The sequence below is a fragment of the Haliotis rubra genome, unplaced genomic scaffold, assembly GCF_003918875.1.
Source record: "Haliotis rubra isolate DU_JTF1 unplaced genomic scaffold, ASM391887v1 Scf334, whole genome shotgun sequence".
Taxonomy (NCBI): Eukaryota; Metazoa; Mollusca; class Gastropoda; order Lepetellida; family Haliotidae; genus Haliotis; species Haliotis rubra.
Window position 1 is genome coordinate 624,127 of NW_025767007.1, and position 21,265 is coordinate 645,391.

The window sequence follows — 21,265 nt, forward strand, 5'->3', positions numbered from 1 at the left end:
AGAGTGAGCGAGTGAGTGAGTTTAGTTTGCTGCTTATTTGCAATATTCCAGCCATATCCTGGCAGGGGACACCAGAGATGGGCTCGACACATTGTACCCAGTGCTGAACTGAATCCGTGTCTCTGGGGTGATGAGTGAATACTTAAACCACTAGGCTACCCCAATACCCCGATTGATGGAGGATTCTTTTGATCAAAAGTTTTTATTTGAATCCACTATCAAGAAACAAAGTGGGAACATCAAATCTGAGGCCCCAGCTCTCACCCATCGGGACATATGTCACAGATCCACTGTCCTGTCCTGTTGGTGAAGTATCCTGGCTGGCAGGACCTGGGTTCGATCTGATCCTGTGGGGCAGTGTAGGCCAACAGGGCAGATAACTGCTGTAGGCATGGTTGAACCTGTACAGAGGGAAAAACAGTTGAACACTCAGAAGACATGCTGATAAAACCATTCTGACCACGGCACTCTTTAAAACTACTTACCAGAAAACTCAGGTTCATAAACAATGACTTCATTGCTCTCAGTCTTTTTAATGGGTAAACACAAGTCAGATTTTGATTAAACCTGGAAGGATCTTATTGTTCAATCTAATGTTGACATAGAATTCTGCAAAAAAAGCCTTGGTCTTTTTTATAGGTTGAACATCTGTGACAGTCATGGTGACATCAGCAATATCCAAAGAAAACTGTTACTTTAGTTTCCGAAATTGATACAAGGGTTTACTAACAGAGGTACAGTTGAGCTGTGTATCTGTGTAAATTACACAAATATTTATGTGAAAACTCAATTCCTATCAAGTCTATTGCGTACAAGTATGCTTGAAGTTTTGTAAATACTCAATAAATGTGATCTTACATGCATACACTTGCAAATGTCAAATCATAGCTTGCGTACCGATGGATAGATAAAATAACTGAGGTATACTGAGAGGTTCTATGTCAGGACATGAACTTGACAACTTTCAGTCTTTCTTATCGTTTCTCATATTACGGATAAAATATAAATAAGAAATACTAAGATTTTAACTTTATTATATTTTTAAAAATAAATGGAAAATGGCCAAATACCCAATTGAGTTTGAGTGAGATGAGTACAATTTATTTGGTTACTCAAAGGAAAAGTATGATACCCAAATGAGATGAACTCAAGCGAGTGCATAACTCAATGACCCAATACGTTATCTGTAGCTCTGTACTAATTTTCAATACCATCAAAGAATGTGAATATTTTTAATGAAGATGCTAGATCTGCCCTGTAACATTATTACAAAACCAAAAACAGTTGTCATCCATCTCAAAGTTAAAGTCTTAATGTTTATCAAAGAGAGTGACTTTGGGTAACATGTTTGACTGTTTGAGAACCCATTTATTGTATTTTCCTGTCCCACATGAATTACAAAAGAGACCCACCTGTGGGGCAGTAGTAGCCTTGGGTACAATTGCCCTCCTCTGCAGTGAGGCCGGCACTCTGACAATAGAACCCAGCCGTACAGTCTGTGCAGTTCTCCACGGCACTCAGCCCTGTGGTGTTGGAGAATGTACCCGTAGGGCACTTCTCTGGTGTGTGAGTCCCTGAACGCAAAGTATGGAAAATTAATACCACGTTTCAACTTTACTACACATAGTAAACCAAGAAGTATGTCTGATAACAATTGTGATACAACTGCTTCAATAATATTACAAAGGTGTGCGTATTCATATTCGGGAACCTGCATTATGATAAGATCCTGTTGAATGTTCACATTTACATGGACTGACTGACTGACTGACTGAGTTGCTGTTTTACGCCGCTTTTAGCAATATTCCAGCTACATCTCGGCAGGGGACACCAGAAATGGGCTTCACACAATGTACCCATGTGGGGATTCGAACCCGGGCCTTCAGCGTGACGAGCCAACGCTTTAACCACTAGGCTACACCACCGCCCGACATTTACATGGAAGGAGCTAAAACTGATGTTGTTTAATCTCACCTTCTGGGCAGTAGCGTCCTGCTGTGCAGATTTCCGGGGGCCTTGTTGTCAGAACCAGACACACAGTAGAAGCCAGGGGAACATTTCCCTGTGGGTTCTGTTAGACCAGAGATCTCACAGTACCAGCCTGAAGAAGACCACTTCAAATGACAGACCTTCTTAGATACATGGTACTAATGATTATAGTTAACCTATGTGATGTCATCAAAATGGCTACAATATAGGAAAGGTTCTGTTGAAGACTTGCTGATGGTCTTCTTGAAATCTTATGGCTGTCAGACAACCTGAATAAACCTATGATGGTTGATGTTTTAAAAGCTAAAACATGATCAACTGGCAGAAAGACAGACCCAGACAGACAAAAACACACAATATTGTAATGCAAGCAAACATGATGAAATCTGACAACAGTATTTTATAACTAAGGTCTAGGATCGCCCTTCTTTGTTGTCAATGAAAGTAGACACAAAATGTGAATGATGGATAAAAATTTTCCAAATATGGTTTCAAAGGATAAAATGTTCACAACCAATTCTTGCCTTTAGTACAGGATGTGCAGTCAGTGACGTTCATCAGCTGTGTGTTGTTGGAGTATGTTCCAGGAGGACATTTGATTGGTTCTGTGGTCTGTTCAGGACAGTAGTGGCCCACTGGGCAGCGGTCTGCATCCAGGCCCTGTGTCGGAGCTGCTGTCATGCTTCCTGTGCGACAGTAGTACCCTGCTGTACAGGGTAGGGATGGGTACACGGTACCTGCTGGGCAGTAGTAGCCACCTGGACAGAAATGAATGAGTTAGTGAGGGAAAGGGGTTCAGTCTAGTTGGTAACAACCCATTTCCACCAATAGTTGGTATGAAAGCATTTGTTAATTTTCTAACAAGGATGGACTTCTAGTGTTGTAATGATACACATTTTGTTATAGAATTTATTCATTTCAACTTGACATCATGGTGATATTTTTCATCATGGCGAAAAAACACATCCTGTGGTACCTTATTACTATTTATAATGTGAAATCAGGGAGCGATTGACTTGGATTTTACATTGCTTTTAGCAATATTCCAGCAATATCATGGCAGGGGACACCAGAAATGGGCATCACACATTGTAGCCATCAAGGAAGATTTGATCGGTCATTATACGGAATAGTTACTGAAACAGGCCTCGAAGTACCGGTAGTTCAATATGAAGTATAGTTACCAAGATAGAGGAAATCAAGAACTAGTTGGTCAATACGAAGTATGGTAATCAAGACAACAGGAACCAGCATCAAGTCGGTCAATATGAAATATAGTTACCTAGACAGAATGGGCACTCAGTGTCAGCTCTCAGTCCTGTCATGTTGTTGTAGGTGCCACTGGGACAGGGGAACTCTGTCGCTACCTTCGTGCCATTGGGGCAGTAGTATCCTGAAGACAAATAACAGAATCAGGTCCACACAGAGGATTTTGGTTTGTTTGTTTGTTATTTAAAAACGCACTCAGCAATATTCCAGCTAATATCGCAAGATTCAGCACAAATCACTTATCATTAATGAAACATTGTCACATTGTTTTCATTTAATTTTCAACAAATACCACAATCATCCACCATTTTAATGCTCCATTATGAATCATATGCCATGATTTGCACTGGTAAAAATCACATAAGTATGTATAACTGCCAACAAGAATTCTTGTCCTACCTTCTGGGCAGCTGTATGGTGTGTAAGATGTGATTGGTCCAACAGCATTATCACAGTAGAATCCAGCCACACATTCCTTGCAATCCCATTGGCCAGTGAGGTCCTGGTAAGTGCCGGACTTGCACATAATCTGGTTACTGGATCCTGTTGGGCAGTAGTACCCTCCCTGGCACTCATATGCACTTGGGTTGCGGACATTCTGACCTTCGGGGCAGTAGTAGCCTAGAAGAGTAGTGTCACCAGATTGTCATTCATCCATAAAAATTGTTGTGTTTCCCATATTTACCATGCATATACATATATATGACATCATATACTCAGCTGTGAAGCATCACTTCTGATGAAGTGGATGAATGATTCTACAGCGAGACACGGTATGAAATAATAAAAAAAAATTCAGTCAGCACTTGCTAAGAGTGCTCAATTTGAGATTGTGCTAAATTTGATACAATCATTTCGGCATACCCTGTATACAATAGAATGCAGGGTATGCCAAGCTGTACTGTTACCTAGCTGTATACAGATGGCTACCCACCTCTGCTCTAAACTGCCCTGTCTACAGATGGTTATCCACCTAAGCTCTAAGCTGTTCTGTATACAGATGGTTACTCCCTCTGCTCTAAGCTGCCATGTCTATGGATGGTTACCCCTCTGCTCTAAGCTGCCCTGTCTATGGATGGTTACCCCCTCTGCTCTAAGCTGCCATGTCTACAGATGGTTACCCACCTCTGCTCTAAGCTGCCCTGTCTACAGATGGTTACCCACCTAAGCTCTAAGCTGCCCTGTCTACAGATGGTTACCCACCTAAGCTCTAAGTTGCCCTGTCCACAGATGGTTACCCACCTAAGCTCTAAACTGCCCTGTCTACAGATGGTTACCCACCTAAGCTCTAAGCTGCCCTGTCTACAGATGGTTACCCACCTAAGCTCTAAGCTGCCCTGTCCACAGATGGTTACCCACCTAAGTTCTAAGCTGCCCTGTCTACAGGTGGTTACCCACTTGAGCTCTAAGCTGCCTTGTCTACAGATGGTTACCTAATCAGATGGTCTCTGAGTAGTTCCATTTGTAGACAGTGTACCTACCTCTGTCACAGTCACCATCGGGAGCCTCGAGGCCGCTCTGGTTACAGTACTTCCCGGCAGTACAGATGATGCACCAGGAGACGTTCTGAGCTCCCAGACTGGGCTGATAGAATCCGGGATCACATGGACTTGGGGACCCAGTGCCCTCAACACAGTAGTGACCAGTTGGGCAGCGGTCACCTGGAGAAAACAAGACAAAGCTGTCACTAAAAACTCTCAATTTTAGTTTAGTCTCAAAATATTCATCCACATATGATATACAACTACGTTTGTGTTTGGTACAGTATTATTTAACACCACATCACTTTTAATATTAGTCATATTATTCATTAACTTTTGAACAATTCTGCAGTATATTATTCATGAACTTTTCAACACAGCCTGCAGTATGTTCTGCAGTGTGAGGTAATGTACCAACAGCCTAGAGTTATAGCCCTAAACTAGGATGGAACATGCATATAGCCTTAGATTTGTTGAATCAGCAATACCTTTTTTCTGGCCAGACACACACAGAGACACAGGCAGACAGACAGACAGACATTGATATTTTGATTTATGCAGGACAAACTGTTGGTAACAGTACAGAGGGCAAGTTACCTCCAGTTCCAGTTGGCCTGTCTGTGGTTGAGTTTGAATCACAGTAATATCCTGCCATGCAAGGTCCTCTGGGTGTGTCCATCATGTTGCTATCACAGTACTTTCCATGGTCACAGCCCAATGGTGCTGCACTGCCCCTCGGACAGTAGGTTCCTGGTGGAGAGAGGATTCAACAGTTTGGTTAAAGAGTCAGTGAGTTGGGTTTTACACTGCTTTTATCAATATTCAAGCAAGGGACATCAGAAACGGCCTTCACACATTGCACGTATTGGGGAATCAAACCCATGTCATCGGCGTGGTGAGGGAACGCTGTGACCACTAAGCCACCCCATCACCCCAGATGATAACAGACTTCATTAATGTATATACATGTATTGCAAACAAAAGAAATATTACCTGCCAAGCACTGTCCACCCTCAGGGCTGGATGGTGTGGGTTGGGCTGAGCCTGAGGTACAGTACCATCCTGGGTCACACTGGTCTGTGGGGGTGGAGAGCCCTGGCGAGCCACAGTACCACCCTGGGGTACAGGGACTGCAGGAGGACAGGTTTCCTTGGGCTGAGAGACAAGGACATGGACATGGAAACATTATCAACACACTCAACAAAATCAACAATCACAAGAAATAAGCAATGACATCAAGCATACACTGATCTTTCTTTCTTTGTTTTTTTAACGCCGCACTCAGCTATATTCCAGCTATATCATGGCAGTGTGTAAATAATCAAATCTGGACCAGACAATCAAATGATCAGCAACATGAGCATTGATCTATGTAGTTGGGATATGCTGAGTCAATCATGTCACCAAGTCTGACCACCTGATCCTTTTAGTCGCCTCTTAAGACAAGCATGTGTTGCTGAAAACCAATTGCAACCCAAATCTTTATGGGCTATACACTGCTCTGTGTCCAGGAGTATTAGAATATTTAACCACAAAACAGGTAATGAAAATACAATCTAAACAATGGCTAACCTTTCAGCTCTGTCAATACAAAAATGTCCAACAGTGACACATACTACAGTGATTGAAAGTCCTCCAGTGATACGGCCTCATCAACTGTAAGTCTGCTAACAATGACCACAAGTCATACAAGGACCTTGTCTTTGAGAAGCAATCCTATGTATACGAGTCTGCCTACCTGTGAGGTTGTTGAATGTTCCCTGTGGGCAGGGGTACTGTATGTCATACTGTGTCCCATCCAGACAGTAGTATCCGGACGGGCAAGGTTTGTCGCTGTAGGTGGTGCTGTTGGCGATGCAGTAGTAACCAGCGGGACATGTCTCGCAAGATGGCTGGGTGTCCTTGTCCTGAAAGGGAAGGTCAAGTTCAACCAAACACCTTCATATACTTCTGCACTATATGGATGCAAATCCCATACATTAACACCTATGGCAATCATATTGCAAAGATTGCTTTCGGGAAGATGCTTTGCTCAACGCTTACCTGATATGTTCCAGCTTCACAGCCCTCTGGGATGACAGTAGCTCCTGGACACTTGTGTCCAATAGGGCAGATGCCTCCGGTTCCAGTATGGTTGCCAGTGGGTGTTGGGGTGTCAACGCCTGTCGTGCAGTAGTAGCCGGGGCTGCAGTCGCCAGTCGGTGCGGTGAGGTTGGTGGTGTCACAGTATTGTCCCCCAGTGCATGGCAGACACTCTGACACATCCATCAGACCCAGCATGTTGCTGTAGGTCCCAGCAGGACATGCTGTCCAGTTCCGTCCGGTTCCAGCTGGACAGTAGAACCCACGTGGGCAGAGACGATATCCAGAAGATGAGTTTCCTAAAAGAATAACACATAATAGTATTAGCAGTATTCCCATCAGATCATGTGGAAACAGATCAACAATAACAATTCCTTCAACAGTCTTGTCTAATAGGTTTACACTCCACTGACCTAGTCCAAATGAATGAAAGTCACTTTGATCAGTAATTTTAGTGTATCCCAGTGTGACATCTAAGCAGATACTGAAAAGGATGAAGGTCACAGATTCACTTCTGTGAAACCAACATGCATATGCCCGGATTCATAATCAGGATTCTTGCAATCAGATCTTTACACCTAAGGACATGAATCTTTGAATCAATGCCCATCAGTCTCACCTGCAATGACTTCTTCTGGTACACAGTAGAACCCAGCAGGGCAGATGAGACACTGATCAGCCTGGGTAAAGTTGGTGTATGTTCCAGCTTCACATGGGACAGGCTGTCCACTCCCAAGAGGACAGTGCAGACCAATTGGACATGGTGTCTCCACAGGATTCCGGACATGGTCACCTCCAGGACAGTAGAAGCCTGGGTCACAGTCATCCACTGGTGCTGACAGACCTGGACAACACATCAAGTCATCATGGTAAAACAGTCGATATGATGTCAAGATTCCAATATATGTCAGAACATTAAAAAGACAAACAGATTTAGATTGAGCTCCTACTCCAGCCTGTTCATATTCAGGTCAAATATTTCTTTGTATATAGATCATACAATAATAGTTTTCAATAGTGTGCAGTTTTGTACAAAAAAAATATATGCAAGATTATTCTATCAGGATGGTCTGTTCTCCTTTCTACATTAATGACAGACCAATAACAAAAATCTCACCAGATCTACATCATTTAAGAATTCAATTGCTCTCTGTGTGAGTTCACTGGGGTAGGAATCTTCCAAGAGTGAGAATGAAACTGTATGAAGTTCAGAGTGATCTGGATCTTAAAGCATGACATAGGAAACAGGTCTTCAGACTGTCAGTGAACCCTCTTACACTTGTAATAATGTCCAACATCATTAGCTTTAATTAATTAATAATTCAATGATTTAACTATGCATGCTTTAAGTATGAGACAGGTATGTTCACCTGTGTCATTGCAGTATTTCCCTTCATCACAGTCTGTGCACTGAGTGACGTTGGCTAGGCCCTCTGTATTGGTGTAGGTTCCAGCAGGGCAGGGGGTCGGGGCTCCAGAACCCTCGGGGCAGTAGTTCCCAATTGGGCAGATGTCTTGACGTGAATGGTTGGACCCCAAGACACAGTAGTAGCTACAGATGAAAAATCATTACAGTCATATCTCCCTGTATTATCAGCATATACATCACATGTGCCTGAGTGAATGAATATGGCTTCATATCACCCCATATAAAAGATTTTAGTAGGATAATGGGAGGATGGTGCTAATGTGGTTGTAAAGCTCAAAGTGTTGTGGATTGTTCCATGTTTATGAGAATGAGTACTGGATAATAATCCTGGAGAATCTGATAATTGATATCATGAGTTGAATTTACTTATATCTATCAAGGTTGTGGCAAGTTGATATTTTCAGTGACAGAAACACCCTTTTATCACAATTAAACCAATTTCTGAGACAGATAACATTCCAAAGGGAAATGTGATGGTGCTCACCCTGCTTCACATGGTGCACTGACTTCAATCATGCCAGTATCCTCGCAGTATGCGCCTGCTGTACACAGAGTGCAGTCCCCTTCCTTCTCCAGACCAGTTCGGTTGTTAAATGTTCCCTTTGGACAGGGGTAGGGGTCAGCTGTGCCCTCCACACAGTAATGGCCGACAGGGCAGATGTTCGCGTCTGCTCCTACAGAAGATGAAAGATGGTTAAGAAGCAGATGAGCTTCTAAAGCAGTTTTGAATTTATTTCAGTATCACATCAAGGGATTTGGGATGAAATCCCAAAATGAAGAAGTCTGAGATGTTTCCTGACACCCACACGTATGGTGGTGACAAATATAACCAGAAATATAATAAGGGCAAGTAGATGATCTGAGCCAGTGATCATGTTTCTTGATTGCCAATGGGATGTGTGTTTGCACAGCACATTGCAGTGCCATTGAGGTCACCCCAACTCCTGATCATTGTGTAAATTATCCACTTTAGAACAGAGACTCATCTGACAACTGATTTCCAAATTTAGAAATAACATCACACAATATTTTGATCACACTTGAACTGAGTGAGTGAATGGTTTTAGTTTTACACCGCACTCAGCAATATTCCAGCTATATGGCGGCATTCTGTAAATAATCGTGTCTGGACCAGACAATCCAGTGATCAACAGCAAGAGCATCGATCTATGCAATTGGGAAACGATGACATGTGTCAACCAAGTCAGCGAGCCTGACAACCCGATCCCGCTTAGTCACCTCTTATGACAAGCATGGGTTACTGAAGATCAATATTCTAACCCGGACCTTCACGGGTCTTGAACTGAGTGACAAGCTGAAATCAAACAATATACACGCGGTAGGTATATATGCTGCAAGTTACCTTGGTCTGGAGCTGAGATGTTGGCATACTGTTTACAGAAGTAGCCAGCAGAGCAGAGGTTGGTGGGCTGGGTCATGCCTGGGTTGGGGCAGTAGAATCCCCCTGAGCAGGGTGAACACTGACTCTCCATTGACAGACCTGCAATACATACAACACTCACTAAATGCTACACAAAATAACTTAATTTTTTTCACAATCAAGACACTAGTAGATGTCATTCAAATCTATCTGCAAAACAAATAAATAGGTGCTTAATTCACATCACAATAATAAATAGTAGATATAATCTTAAACATATGATCAAAGTTATCCTAGGATATTAATGGATATTTTCATGGATATTACTAAATTTCATAGCTTAAACCTTTCACAAAAAAATCTAACAAGATGGCATATCTACAAGTTACCCCATTGCATTTTACTCAAATTACCCTTTCTGACTGAAACGCCACTTTTAGCAATATTCCAGCAAGTGAGTGCACAGAAATGGGCTTTATGTACCCTGATTTTTAGCAATGTTCAAGGCCCAATATCACAACAGGGGACACCTTTTAGAAATGGGCTTCACAACACATTGTGTCCTTGTATCCTTCGTGAATCGAACCCAGGTCTTCCTCATGACAAGTGAACGGTTTAACCACTAGGCTAACCCACCTCCCCTACTTTCAAAGGGAAATGACTTTAGCAATGATATGGTTACCAGTGAGGTTGTTGTATGTGCCCACAGGACAGGGGAACTCCTGATTGAAGCGTGTTCCTTCTGGGCAGTAGTATCCCATTGGGCAGATGGTGGTGGAGTTGTCCAGGACGACGATGCTCATGGTGTTGTCACAGAAGTAGCCGGCAGGGCAGGTCTTGCAAGAAGATTGGATCTCCTGGTCCTGGTAGGTTCCGTTCTCGCACCTGATGGCAGCAGGACTTCCCTCGGGGCAGTAGTGGCCTACAGGGCATCTGGAGGGGAGATGCATGTAGGAAGACTATTGCAATTGGTGTACCACTACTGCGGTACTATTTTGATAGTTAGATGTGGAGCTATAGCTTCAGAAAATTACCTTGCTTTGTGAAAGCCTTACAAACTGATCAAATTATATTTGCATATCAAGTTTTAAACATGGTCTGAAAGGTATATCCTGGGGAAAAGATGATATTGGTGACATGTAACATGATAATTTGCTTTAACGTGTCGAAACAATTTAAAATGACACATAATGAAATGTTCTTGTTGAGCCTCAAGCAATATAACAGAATCATACCTACAAACATTTAGAATTAACATGCAATGATCGTCTTCTGATATCACTTACCTTGTATCATATGGAGTGGATGAGTTGTCTCCCCCTGGGCAGTAGTATCCAGCGCGCTGCAGCTCCCAACAGGCAGCTCCAACCCTGAACCTGGACAAAACATCCCTGCTGTACACAGTTTGCAGTCAGACTCCGCATCCTGCTCTGTCACATTCAGATAGTATCCCATCATGCACGGCTGCTTAGCACCACTTCCTTCAGGACAGTAATGGCCGACAGGACAGATGTTCCCTGTCACATCATCAGTAGGGGTGGGAGTGCTAGCTTGTAGGGTACAGTAGTAGCCTGTCACAAAATAAGAAACAAGCAATTGACTCGGCTTATATTAAACAGTAACATAACAGATATATCACATTATTACTTGCCCGTGTAGGATACTGCATTGTAACATTTTTTACGGCAATATTACACTAGTGTAATACCTCTAGATGTATGATGTCATAATGGTTTACAGCTATGACGTCACAATGCTAATACCATCGTAACAATGGTACCAGACCTTGCTTGACTTGTGGAAAGCTGAGAGTAATCACACTGTAGACAGTTTCGCCGCAGTTTCTATCAATTAATATCAGAGAGTAATAAACAGAATACTAAACTCGCTTCCGTGAAATACCATTTTAATTAAACTCGTGAAAGATTTAGCATCAAATGAGCTTTATTAATCAAATTGGTATTACATGGAAGGTCGTTTAGTATCCTCTATGTATCGTTCAATCAATGTAGTGACGGTGGTTGGCCTAGTGGTTAAAGCGTTCGCTCCTCAAGCCGAAGACTAAGTTACCCCACGGCCCCAGTGTATTACACAGATATAGATATAAGCGTATGGAAAACATAACTGAAGACTAATGTAGTGGCCATAAAATGTTTGAATCTCATGCTGGGATTCGAACCACAGATCTTCTAATCCGAAGCTGGACGCCTTGTCCACCTGACCAAAGAGGTTAACCCCATCAGCAAGCTGACAAAGTAAGAACGCCACCTATGGGATGACTCCAGGCCCTGCTACACTAACCACTACTGACCTGGAGTGCAGTTCCCAGTGGGTAGGTCAAGGCTGGCAACCTGACAGTAAGTTCCTGGGTCACATGGTACAGGGGCATAGGATCCAAGAGGGCAGTAGAATCCTGGCTGACACTCTCCTCCCTCAGGGTCCACAGGCGCCTTGGAGGTAGAGTTGCTCGTACAGTACCAACCTGGAAACATTCAAATGTGTCAAGGCAATCTGGCTGATCTTGCATCTTGATCTACAAAGGGTCCTTCAAATATATTTCAGTATATTTCAGCTAAAGAACTGATGTGGTTTCAGGTATTGCCTTGTAAATAATTGCCAAGACTGATTCTAGGCAGTAGATTCCACAGGACATCTGGAGACTCTAAATGGTACATAAAATGTGTTAAATGTCAGGATATTCATTTCAATGCCAATGAAATTGAACCTGGATCTGTGCTGTAAGTAAATGAAAGACACTATCATGAGGCTTCACATCCAAAACCACTTCTGCATAAATCCATATAGTCCTTCGTTGAACACTCCTCTATGAACTCATCTTTTTCAATCTACTAAAACAACAATGTGTGTTACTTAAATGATTGTTTTCAATAAACTATCTACACCTCCACATATCTTACTGCAGAAGTCACGAGTGCAAAAAGAATCTCAACAAATCTTGTACCAACCTTCATCACATTTCCCCGTGGGGATGCTGAGCCCATCAGTCTCACAGTACTCTCCTCCTGGGCAGGGGAGACAATCCATGACATCCCGTGCCATGGTCAGGTTGTAGTAGGTCCCCGCAGGGCAGGGGTACTGATGTGCAGCGGTGGTGCCGTCACGGCAGTAGTAACCTGATGGGCAGGGGGTGCTCCAGTAGTTGTCTGCTCCTGAATGGAAACAGGAAACATCAGAGAATGAAGACACAAGTGATTTGTATGACAGTGATGGCTGGGTAAGAGTTGTATCAACTGATGCTGCATATCTCTTGAGCATCGAACATGTTTGCCACTTTTCTGACGTCCATGATCATGGCAATGTGCTGACACGAGATGGTCATAATCAGGACAAATCTGTTCAAGAACCAATAGCCATCGATCCTAAGCAGGGTCAACACAGGTGGTGTCTTACAAACTGATCAACTCATGACACCTGATCCCCAAAAGAATACAAATCATTAACGTCCATTAAAGTTGTGTCACACCTTTACAGTATTTGAAGCCAGTGTTGGCATTGGTATGTTCTGAAGAATCCATGAATTGATAAAGTTGAGACACAAAGTGTAGAGGATGACATTGACTCCATGGAAATCAGAGACCATATATCGGTATATGATCTCGGATGGAAATATAAACGTACTTATGTGCCCATCGTCCCTTCCAGGCAATTCTTGTCTCTATTTAGGCCACCCACCACCACATAAGTAGGGATCATTTTAATCATGTATTGATACATGCTGCAATGCCTGCATTACAAAATGAAACATATTATGACATGCAACCTTTGTTTGTTCCAATTGACCCTGCTGAGAAGACACAGTTGACAACCAGTTTATACTCAATTGATTGGTTAATTCAGGCTCTGAAAACTTCATCAAGTAATGATTACCTTCCAGACAGTAGTACCCTGCAGGGCAGGTGTAACACACAGCCAGGCCGGTGATGTTGCTGTAGGAACCAGGGCCACATGGGATGGGGTGTGATGTTCCCTGGGGGCAGTAGTGACCAACGGGGCAGATTCCACCCACTCCAGTCTCAATACCTGGCAAAACAAACACGAAGCTACACTCCACACAACATCAATACCATGTGTATTGAATTTAGCAGCAATTGGATTAACAGAGTATGGGTGAATGAACTATGCTTATAAAACAGTGAGTCAGTGAGTGGTTTATCCCCACCTGATCCCAATGGTTGCTTCTTACGACAAGCATGGGTTACCGAAGATCAATTCTAACCCGATCTTCATGGGTCGAAGACACACAAACAGAGCAGGCTAGGAATCAAACTCATAATCAAAGTTTCTGGGTTGTCTTAAGAAAGTGACTCTACAGAGTGATTGAAATGCTTCTGAGTGACCCTGAAAAGGCCCTAAATATCAAGTGAATATAAAGATTCCTGAACAGATCATAGACAGACAGACGTTTAGGTGGAATTTGGAAAGCATGTAATCCATGAAGGATCAAATATATCACACACCTGCATCAGCACATGATCCGATGATAACTGCAGAGTTATTTCCACTTGGTCTGGCACGGTCAAGGCCATATTCACAGAAGTATCCCTCATCACACATCCCTGCAGGAGCTATGGCTGCACGTTGGTTACAGTAATAACCACCAGTACACTGTTCACACTGGCTCTCATAGGCCAGGCCAGTCGTGTTGCTGAATGTTCCATGTGGACAAGGCTGCCAGTTGATGCCTGTTCCTTCAGGGCAATAGTAGCCTTCAGGGCATTGCTGCACCAGGTCACCCTTGATACAGTACCTAGAGGAGTGAGTGAGTGAGTTTAGTTTTACACAACTTTTAGCAATATACAACAATATTGGAGGACACCAGAAATGGGCTTCACACATTGTGCCCATGTGGGGAATCGAACCCAGGTCCTCAGCCTGACGAGCGAACACCTCAACCACTAGGCTACCCCACTGCCCAGTACCTGGAGGAATATTGCAAGGACACAATAAGACTATTCCTGATTTCTGACCTGTCTTGAGTGATATACATGAAAACAATCTGCTATTGAAAACTTCGGTGCAGTAAAATATACGGGACAAAAATAGTTAGGGATAGGTGTAAATTTTGATATTATGAGTAATAATCTATTTACTCATTGACAAACTGATAAAATATCAATCATAAAAATACCAATATCCCTAACTTATTTTGTCCAGTATATGTAGCCTGTCTCACACTTCTGGAACCGTATTATTTTTCCTTCTGCCTAGCCCTTTCTGCAATGCTAAAACCCTAAATGAAGCAAGTCTAGATGTCCTCAGGTTCTGAATCTCCCTTCCTATTTTCGCTCCTTTTCAATCTAAACGGAATTGTTTGTTTCTATCAAAATTATATATAGTCAGAGACCAAGCATTGGTCTATAAGATATGAAGAGTGAGCTACGTAATACATTCATTGCAAACTTATCAATGAGAGAAGAAGATTTTTGTCAGAATGTGAGTGTGGATTCATATATTCCATCAATATCATTACGGATTATCTTCCATTGCTTTCTTTGCTTGCATAGTTTAATGAGAGTTATTTTTAAAATGGCAAAAAACATTGCTTCCAAAGGTTAAAAACAAGTTGTAGAATTCATGCTTACCATCCTTCTGGGCAAATGTAGCACTCAGATGCCATAGTGTGGTTCATGTAGGTTCCATTGGCACATGGCACAGGTTGCGATGAGTTGAGTGGACAGTAGTGTCCAACAATACACACATAATCGGAAGGTCTGGAGGCATTCTGCCCAGGTGGGCAGTAGAACCCTGGCTCACATGCTCCAGATGTGACATTGAGTCCAGCCAGGTCACAGAACTGACCTTCAGTACAGGGTGTACAGCCATCTGAGCTGTTGATACCAGTGTAGGGGTTGAATGTGCCCTGAAAATAAACAGAGGCATTTCATAAAAACTGTCGGGAGTAATACCTTCAACTGACAAAAGCTTTAAAATTTAAGTGAGATTTCTGTGAGCTAAGTATATATGCTAATTAATTTAACGAATCATATACAAATCCCTTTTTCAGTTTGGATCAATCAATGAAATTCAGGTGATGAAACTTCATTAGAAGCAGGTTTGGTTTGGATGTTATTTAACACTGCACTCGGCAATATTCCAGACATATGGTGGTGGTCTGTAGATAGTCAAGTCTGGATCAGACAATGCAGTGAGTGAGTGAGTGAGTGAGTTTAGTTTTATGCTGCACTCAGCAATATTCCTGCTAAATGGCGGCGGTCTGTAAATAATTGAGTCTGGACCAGACAATCCAGTGATCAACAGCATGAGCATCGTACTGAGCATTTGGGATACAATGACATGTGTCAACCAAGTCACCGAGTCTGACCACCCGATCCCATTAGTCGCCTCTTTTGTGGCAAGCATATATGGGTTGGTGAAGACCTATTCTACCTCGGATCTTCACGGGTCCAGACAATGCAGTGATCAACAGCATGAGCATCAATCTACGCAATTGGGATATGATGACATGTCAACCAAGTAGGCAAGCCTGACCACCTGATCACGTTAGTCACTTCTTACGACAAGGATGGGTTGCTAAAGACCATTTCTAACCCCGATCTTCATGGGTCCATTAGAATCAGGAAGCAGACAGAACATGGCACATACCTCTGGACATAGTTCAGGGACTCCAGTTCCTTCAGGGCAGAACCTCCCTTCTGGACAGATCTCACTTGTCCTTGAACTTGACCCCACAACACAGAAGTAGCCAGCAGAGCATGGTCCTGGAGGAGAAGCACATAGCGGTATTAATGAAGAGACATAATCACTGTAGATCTTGTTTAGGATCGCAGCCAATGCAACAACATCAAACTAAGGACAAACCATCTTCCTCCTGACTGTCTTGTCATCAGCGAGATACAAGTAACATCTACAAGCCATAACAACTTTATACATTCACACGAGTGAGTGAGTGAGTGAGTTTAGTTTTACGCCTCACTCAGTAACATTCCAGTGAAATGGCGGCAGTCTATAAATAATCGAGTCTGGACCAGACAATCCAATGATCAACAGCACGAGCATTGACCCGCACAATTGGGAACCGATGACATGTGTCAACCAAACCAGTGAGCCTGACCACCCGATCCCAATAATCCCCTATAAGACAAGCACAGATTACTGAAGGTTCATTCTGACCTGCACCTTCACAGGTTTATTCACATGAACTTGGACGTTTGTACAAGTTATATTCAAGTGTGCCAGCATGATAGCAGGAGCAAAGACGCATGCAGTATCTTAAATCTAGACCACCCTAGACCAAAATCTTGACCAATAATTTGGTACAATCCATGAGCATGGGTATGGTGCTGACGACCCAAGAAACAATCAGACAAATCAGTATATTACTAAGTGTCTTCAACAGTTACCTTCAGTATCGGTGAGTCCTGGAGTCTCACAGTATCGTCCTGAGAGGCACTGAGTACAGTTAGGTTCACTCTCAAGACCATCTGCAGCACCAAATGTTCCTGGAGGGCATGGCACGGGGTCTGCAGTACCTTCAGGACAGTAGGAACCTGACGAGAGACAGGGCAGTCACAATGACAGGTGAAATAATGCCATTTCCATGATGTTATAGTTAGCTTGTCTTTTGTCTAATGCTTTACATTTCAGATGTGGATCTGGTGGTGAGGTGAAATTGGGTTTAACGTCGCGCTGGAGAATATTTCACTCATATGACAACGTGCATGCGTGTGTATGCAGGGACCAATAAGTACCATATTTTAACGTCTTTTGGTATGCACGGCCGGGGATCGAACCCGTGACCTTCCGCTCTCCGGGTGAACGCTCTAACCACTACACCACGGAGGCGGTCTGTGGATCTGGAAATAATTGAGACTGGACCAGACAATCCAGTCAATGACATCACAAGTTCGACACAATTGGGATATGATTGCATATATCGACCAAGTCAGCCACAACCAATCCAATTAGTCAGCCACAATGATAAGTTTGTCTATCTCGGGTTCTTTCCCTCTGAACAGTCATTTCTTGTCATGCACTCATTCATGCCTTCAGATGATCATTGGCTTACCACAAAGAACATCACTGGCAAAAACACTGTCTTTTATCAAATTGTGTGGTGAGGTTACCTTGTGGGCAGACATCAGCATCTCCAGTCTGGTTTGGTGTGAGATACATGGCAAACCGTTTACAGTAGTAGCCAGCAGCACAGAGCGCCGTGGGTTGTGACTGTCCGACGACGCCACAGTAGTAGCCTCCAGAGCATGGTGTACACTCGTTACTTGACTTGAGGCCAGTCAGGTTGTTGAAGGTCCCGAGGGGGCAGGGGTACTGGTCACTGCGCTGGGTACCTGGTGGAACACAGCAACAGTCAGTGTAAATGATTCTGTCAGCGAGTGTTTAATGCTTCCTTCACAATGTTTCAGTTATATCTGGTTGTGTCATCTGTATGTGGTAGGATAGCCTGAGGTGATTCAAGCCTCTGGTACTTTCTACCTGGTGAATCCCATAAGCATAGAAGGAAAGTGATAAAAGTTTAGAATTGAACCAATGGTCAAAGGTTTCAGAGGGAAGCTGCTCTGCAAGGCATATTGTGGTGCCCTAGATTCTTAGGCTGATTCAGTGTTCTTCTCAGACAAAGAACTAATATTACAATTCAACCCAAATTGTGATAACACCTATAAGAAACATTAGATTTCTCAGTCAACAAAACCGATAAATCTCACCTGCTGGGCAGTAATACCCTTCAGGACATTTGATGGTGTCGTTGACGTACACAACTCCATAGCTGTTGTCACAGTAGTAGCCCTCAGGGCACTCATCACAGGTGGACTGCCCTGTATTCTCCTGGTAGAAGCCGCTGGGGCAGATAGTTGGGGAAGCACTGTGTTCAGGGCAGTAATGGCCGACAGTGCAGAGATATGGATTTGGAGTTCTCTCCCCTTGGGGACAGTAGTATCCAGCACTGCAGTTTCCTAGAACAGAGAGATTTACATATTATATCAATTTAATGACAGTGAACTGTTTTACTTAATTCTTGTCTTCAAATGATTCATATGTCATGAATTAATAATTGTTTCTTGTTCCATTCAAACAGATTCTGGCTTGTTAACAGTCAATATGGGTGGGAGAAACTAGTGATAAACAGCATGAGTAAAGATCACACGATTACCTTTTAATTCTAGTGACAATTTTAACTCATAAAACAATAATGAGCGAACCAATGCAGAAAAGTGTTGATTACAAATGGAATTCCAGCAACTGACCTGATGTGAGAGTCAGATTGTAGTCTCCACAGTACTCCCCAAAGGAGCAGGTGACACAGTCCGCGGGGTCGGTGTTGTGGGTGCTGCCGCTGTAGGTGCCGGGACTGCATGGAGAGGGCGCTGCTGATCCCGACATGCAGTAAAAGCCTGCAGGACATAGGTCTCCAGTTGTGCCGTCAGTGGGCATGGCATCGGTTGCCTTCAGGATACAGTAGTAGCCTGCGGTGCAGTTATCTGTGGGAGCCGCCAGACCAGCGATGTGACAGTACTTGCCCCCAGGGCAGGGCTGAGGGTCAGAGGAGCCTGAAGGACAAGAGGACTCATTAAATGGTGTTAGTATTACCCTATTATATATTATTATTACATTTTGGAGGACAGAAATGGGCTTCACATAATGTAACCGTTTAGGGAATCAAACCTGTGTCTTCAGCATGATGAGCGAACACTTTAACCTCAAAGCTACCTCACTACCCCTAAATGCTAACCCTACATCATTTCAAACTATTCATAATATTAACACTATCCCTGACAACTCATGTATTATGGCATGACGGTGATTTAGAGAAACACTCCAAGTAGAAGATTCCTTTCATGCCGTTTTTTAATATTTCACTTTACAGATCAAAATTAAATAAAAAATGTCTGAAAATGTATACTTGATTATGTTCTATAATATGTTAATTTGACCCTTATGGTTTTGATAACAAAAACTATAAACTAAATTTATAGAAAAAGCTTCATCACATAATCAGAGCCCTCAGTGTCACTCAAAGCGATCTTAGAGCTATAGTATTACTTACTTAGAGCCCAGTATTTAAGGTATCTTACCTTCAGGACAGTAGTATCCTGCCTGACATTGTCCTCCATTGGTGGTGGTGTTGGGTGAGTCGGAGCCTCCCGAACAGTACCATCCCTCGCTGCAGTTGCCGGTTGGTGCTATGTTGCCTTCACCCTGGCAATACTTGCCCCCAGGGCAATTGAGACAGTCGGCAAGTTCTGTGGCTTTATCTACTGGGTTGTAAGTGCCCGCTGGACACTTGTATTGGGTGTCAAACTCTGTGCCGTTGACACAATAGTGGCCTGAAATACAACCAGAATTTAATATTGTTTGAACAATAAGATGTGTTAAATTCTGATTAAATGATGCAGTAGAGACATCAAAAGCTTCATATATTTCGCCAGGTGATGAATTGAACCAAGATTTTCAGTACATTGAGCCATTCCAGTCATATCGCAACCTGTCAGCATAATGTGGGAGGAGAAGGCAGGGAGGCAGGTTTGTGAGTGAGTGAGTTTGATTTTATGCTGTTTTAGCGATATTCCAGCTATATCACAGCAAGGGACACCAGAAATGGGCTTCACACATTGTACCCATGTGGGTAATCAAACCCAGGTCTTCATTGTGACGAGTGAACACTTTAACCACTAGGCTACCCCTCCACCCCTACCACACTCTAGAAATGCATGAGCATGGGTATAGCGCTGACAAATCTTGAAATAATCAGGGTGATCAAGCATTCAAACCAAAGACCCCTCGTGTGTCCAAAGTATGCATGTGGCAAAATGTGCCAAATATGATTGGGCAACTGTTTTGTTAACGGCTTTAAATGGAACGTAAGTTTTAGATTATAAACACTGACCCATTGGGCAGGGTGAACTGAGGAACTCCGATGAGTTGGCCAGACAGTAGTAACCCTGGGGACACACGCTGCAAGCCTCCATTCCGATCTTGTCTGCGAAGCTTCCTGCTGCACACGGCTGGGCTTTCTCGCTCATCTCAGGGCAGTAGTGGCCGAGCGGACACACGCCACCGATACCCTTATGGAAGGCCTGTTCTGGGCAAGTGCAGTTGATGGCAGTACTGTCATTACTGGCTCCAGGCATGGGGCGGTCAACTCCAGATGTGCAAAAGTATCCTGCAGAAACAATTAGACTTATGTTTACATTATCTTCTAATCTCACAGCCTGTGATGTTCGCTTTTAGTAGTATATCTATACATTTTGTGTTTTATTTCTTGTTTTTCATCTTTGTTGACAATAGAAAGATCATGATTCATGGTTATGGGCTGTTGGGATGTGAACATTTTTTGTCCATGATGAATGAGGCAATGGATAGGATAAGGGTTGTGCACTGAGAAGGGAGAAGGGGAGTGAGTGAGTGAGTGAGTGATTGAGTGTGGTTTAATGCCGCTTTTAGCAATATTCCAGCAATATCACGGCGGGGGACACCAGACATGGGCTTCGCACATTGTACCCATGTGGGGAATCAAATTCAGGACTTCGCGTGATGAGCGAACGCTTTAACCACAAGGCTACCCCGCCGCACCAGGGAGAAGGGTAACGGGGAATGTGAAGAAGATGGCAGTATCTAATCTGAGTTGAAGAAGTTTGA

At 43.2% G+C, this 21,265-nt stretch overlaps 1 protein-coding gene across 1 annotated transcript in view; it reads right to left on the bottom strand.

Annotated features, from left to right (window-relative positions):
* LOC124284353 overlaps positions 1-21,265 on the bottom strand; it is a 166,157-nt gene that overhangs the window by 57,174 nt on the left and 87,718 nt on the right. Inside the window, 32 exon segments of the mRNA XM_046720439.1 lie at positions 265-338; positions 340-401; positions 1,413-1,574; positions 1,975-2,005; positions 2,007-2,101; positions 2,514-2,747; positions 3,272-3,382; positions 3,658-3,879; positions 4,740-4,919; positions 5,337-5,489; positions 5,733-5,894; positions 6,478-6,646; positions 6,783-7,120; positions 7,441-7,665; positions 8,192-8,373; positions 8,735-8,924; positions 9,614-9,751; positions 10,314-10,564; positions 10,918-10,970; positions 10,973-11,202; positions 11,943-12,113; positions 12,598-12,801; positions 13,520-13,672; positions 14,110-14,399; positions 15,235-15,512; positions 16,256-16,371; positions 17,014-17,160; positions 17,737-17,958; positions 18,334-18,582; positions 18,874-19,176; positions 19,702-19,953; positions 20,514-20,789. Coding sequence (XP_046576395.1) covers positions 265-338; positions 340-401; positions 1,413-1,574; positions 1,975-2,005; positions 2,007-2,101; positions 2,514-2,747; positions 3,272-3,382; positions 3,658-3,879; positions 4,740-4,919; positions 5,337-5,489; positions 5,733-5,894; positions 6,478-6,646; positions 6,783-7,120; positions 7,441-7,665; positions 8,192-8,373; positions 8,735-8,924; positions 9,614-9,751; positions 10,314-10,564; positions 10,918-10,970; positions 10,973-11,202; positions 11,943-12,113; positions 12,598-12,801; positions 13,520-13,672; positions 14,110-14,399; positions 15,235-15,512; positions 16,256-16,371; positions 17,014-17,160; positions 17,737-17,958; positions 18,334-18,582; positions 18,874-19,176; positions 19,702-19,953; positions 20,514-20,789 — 5,923 coding nt within the window.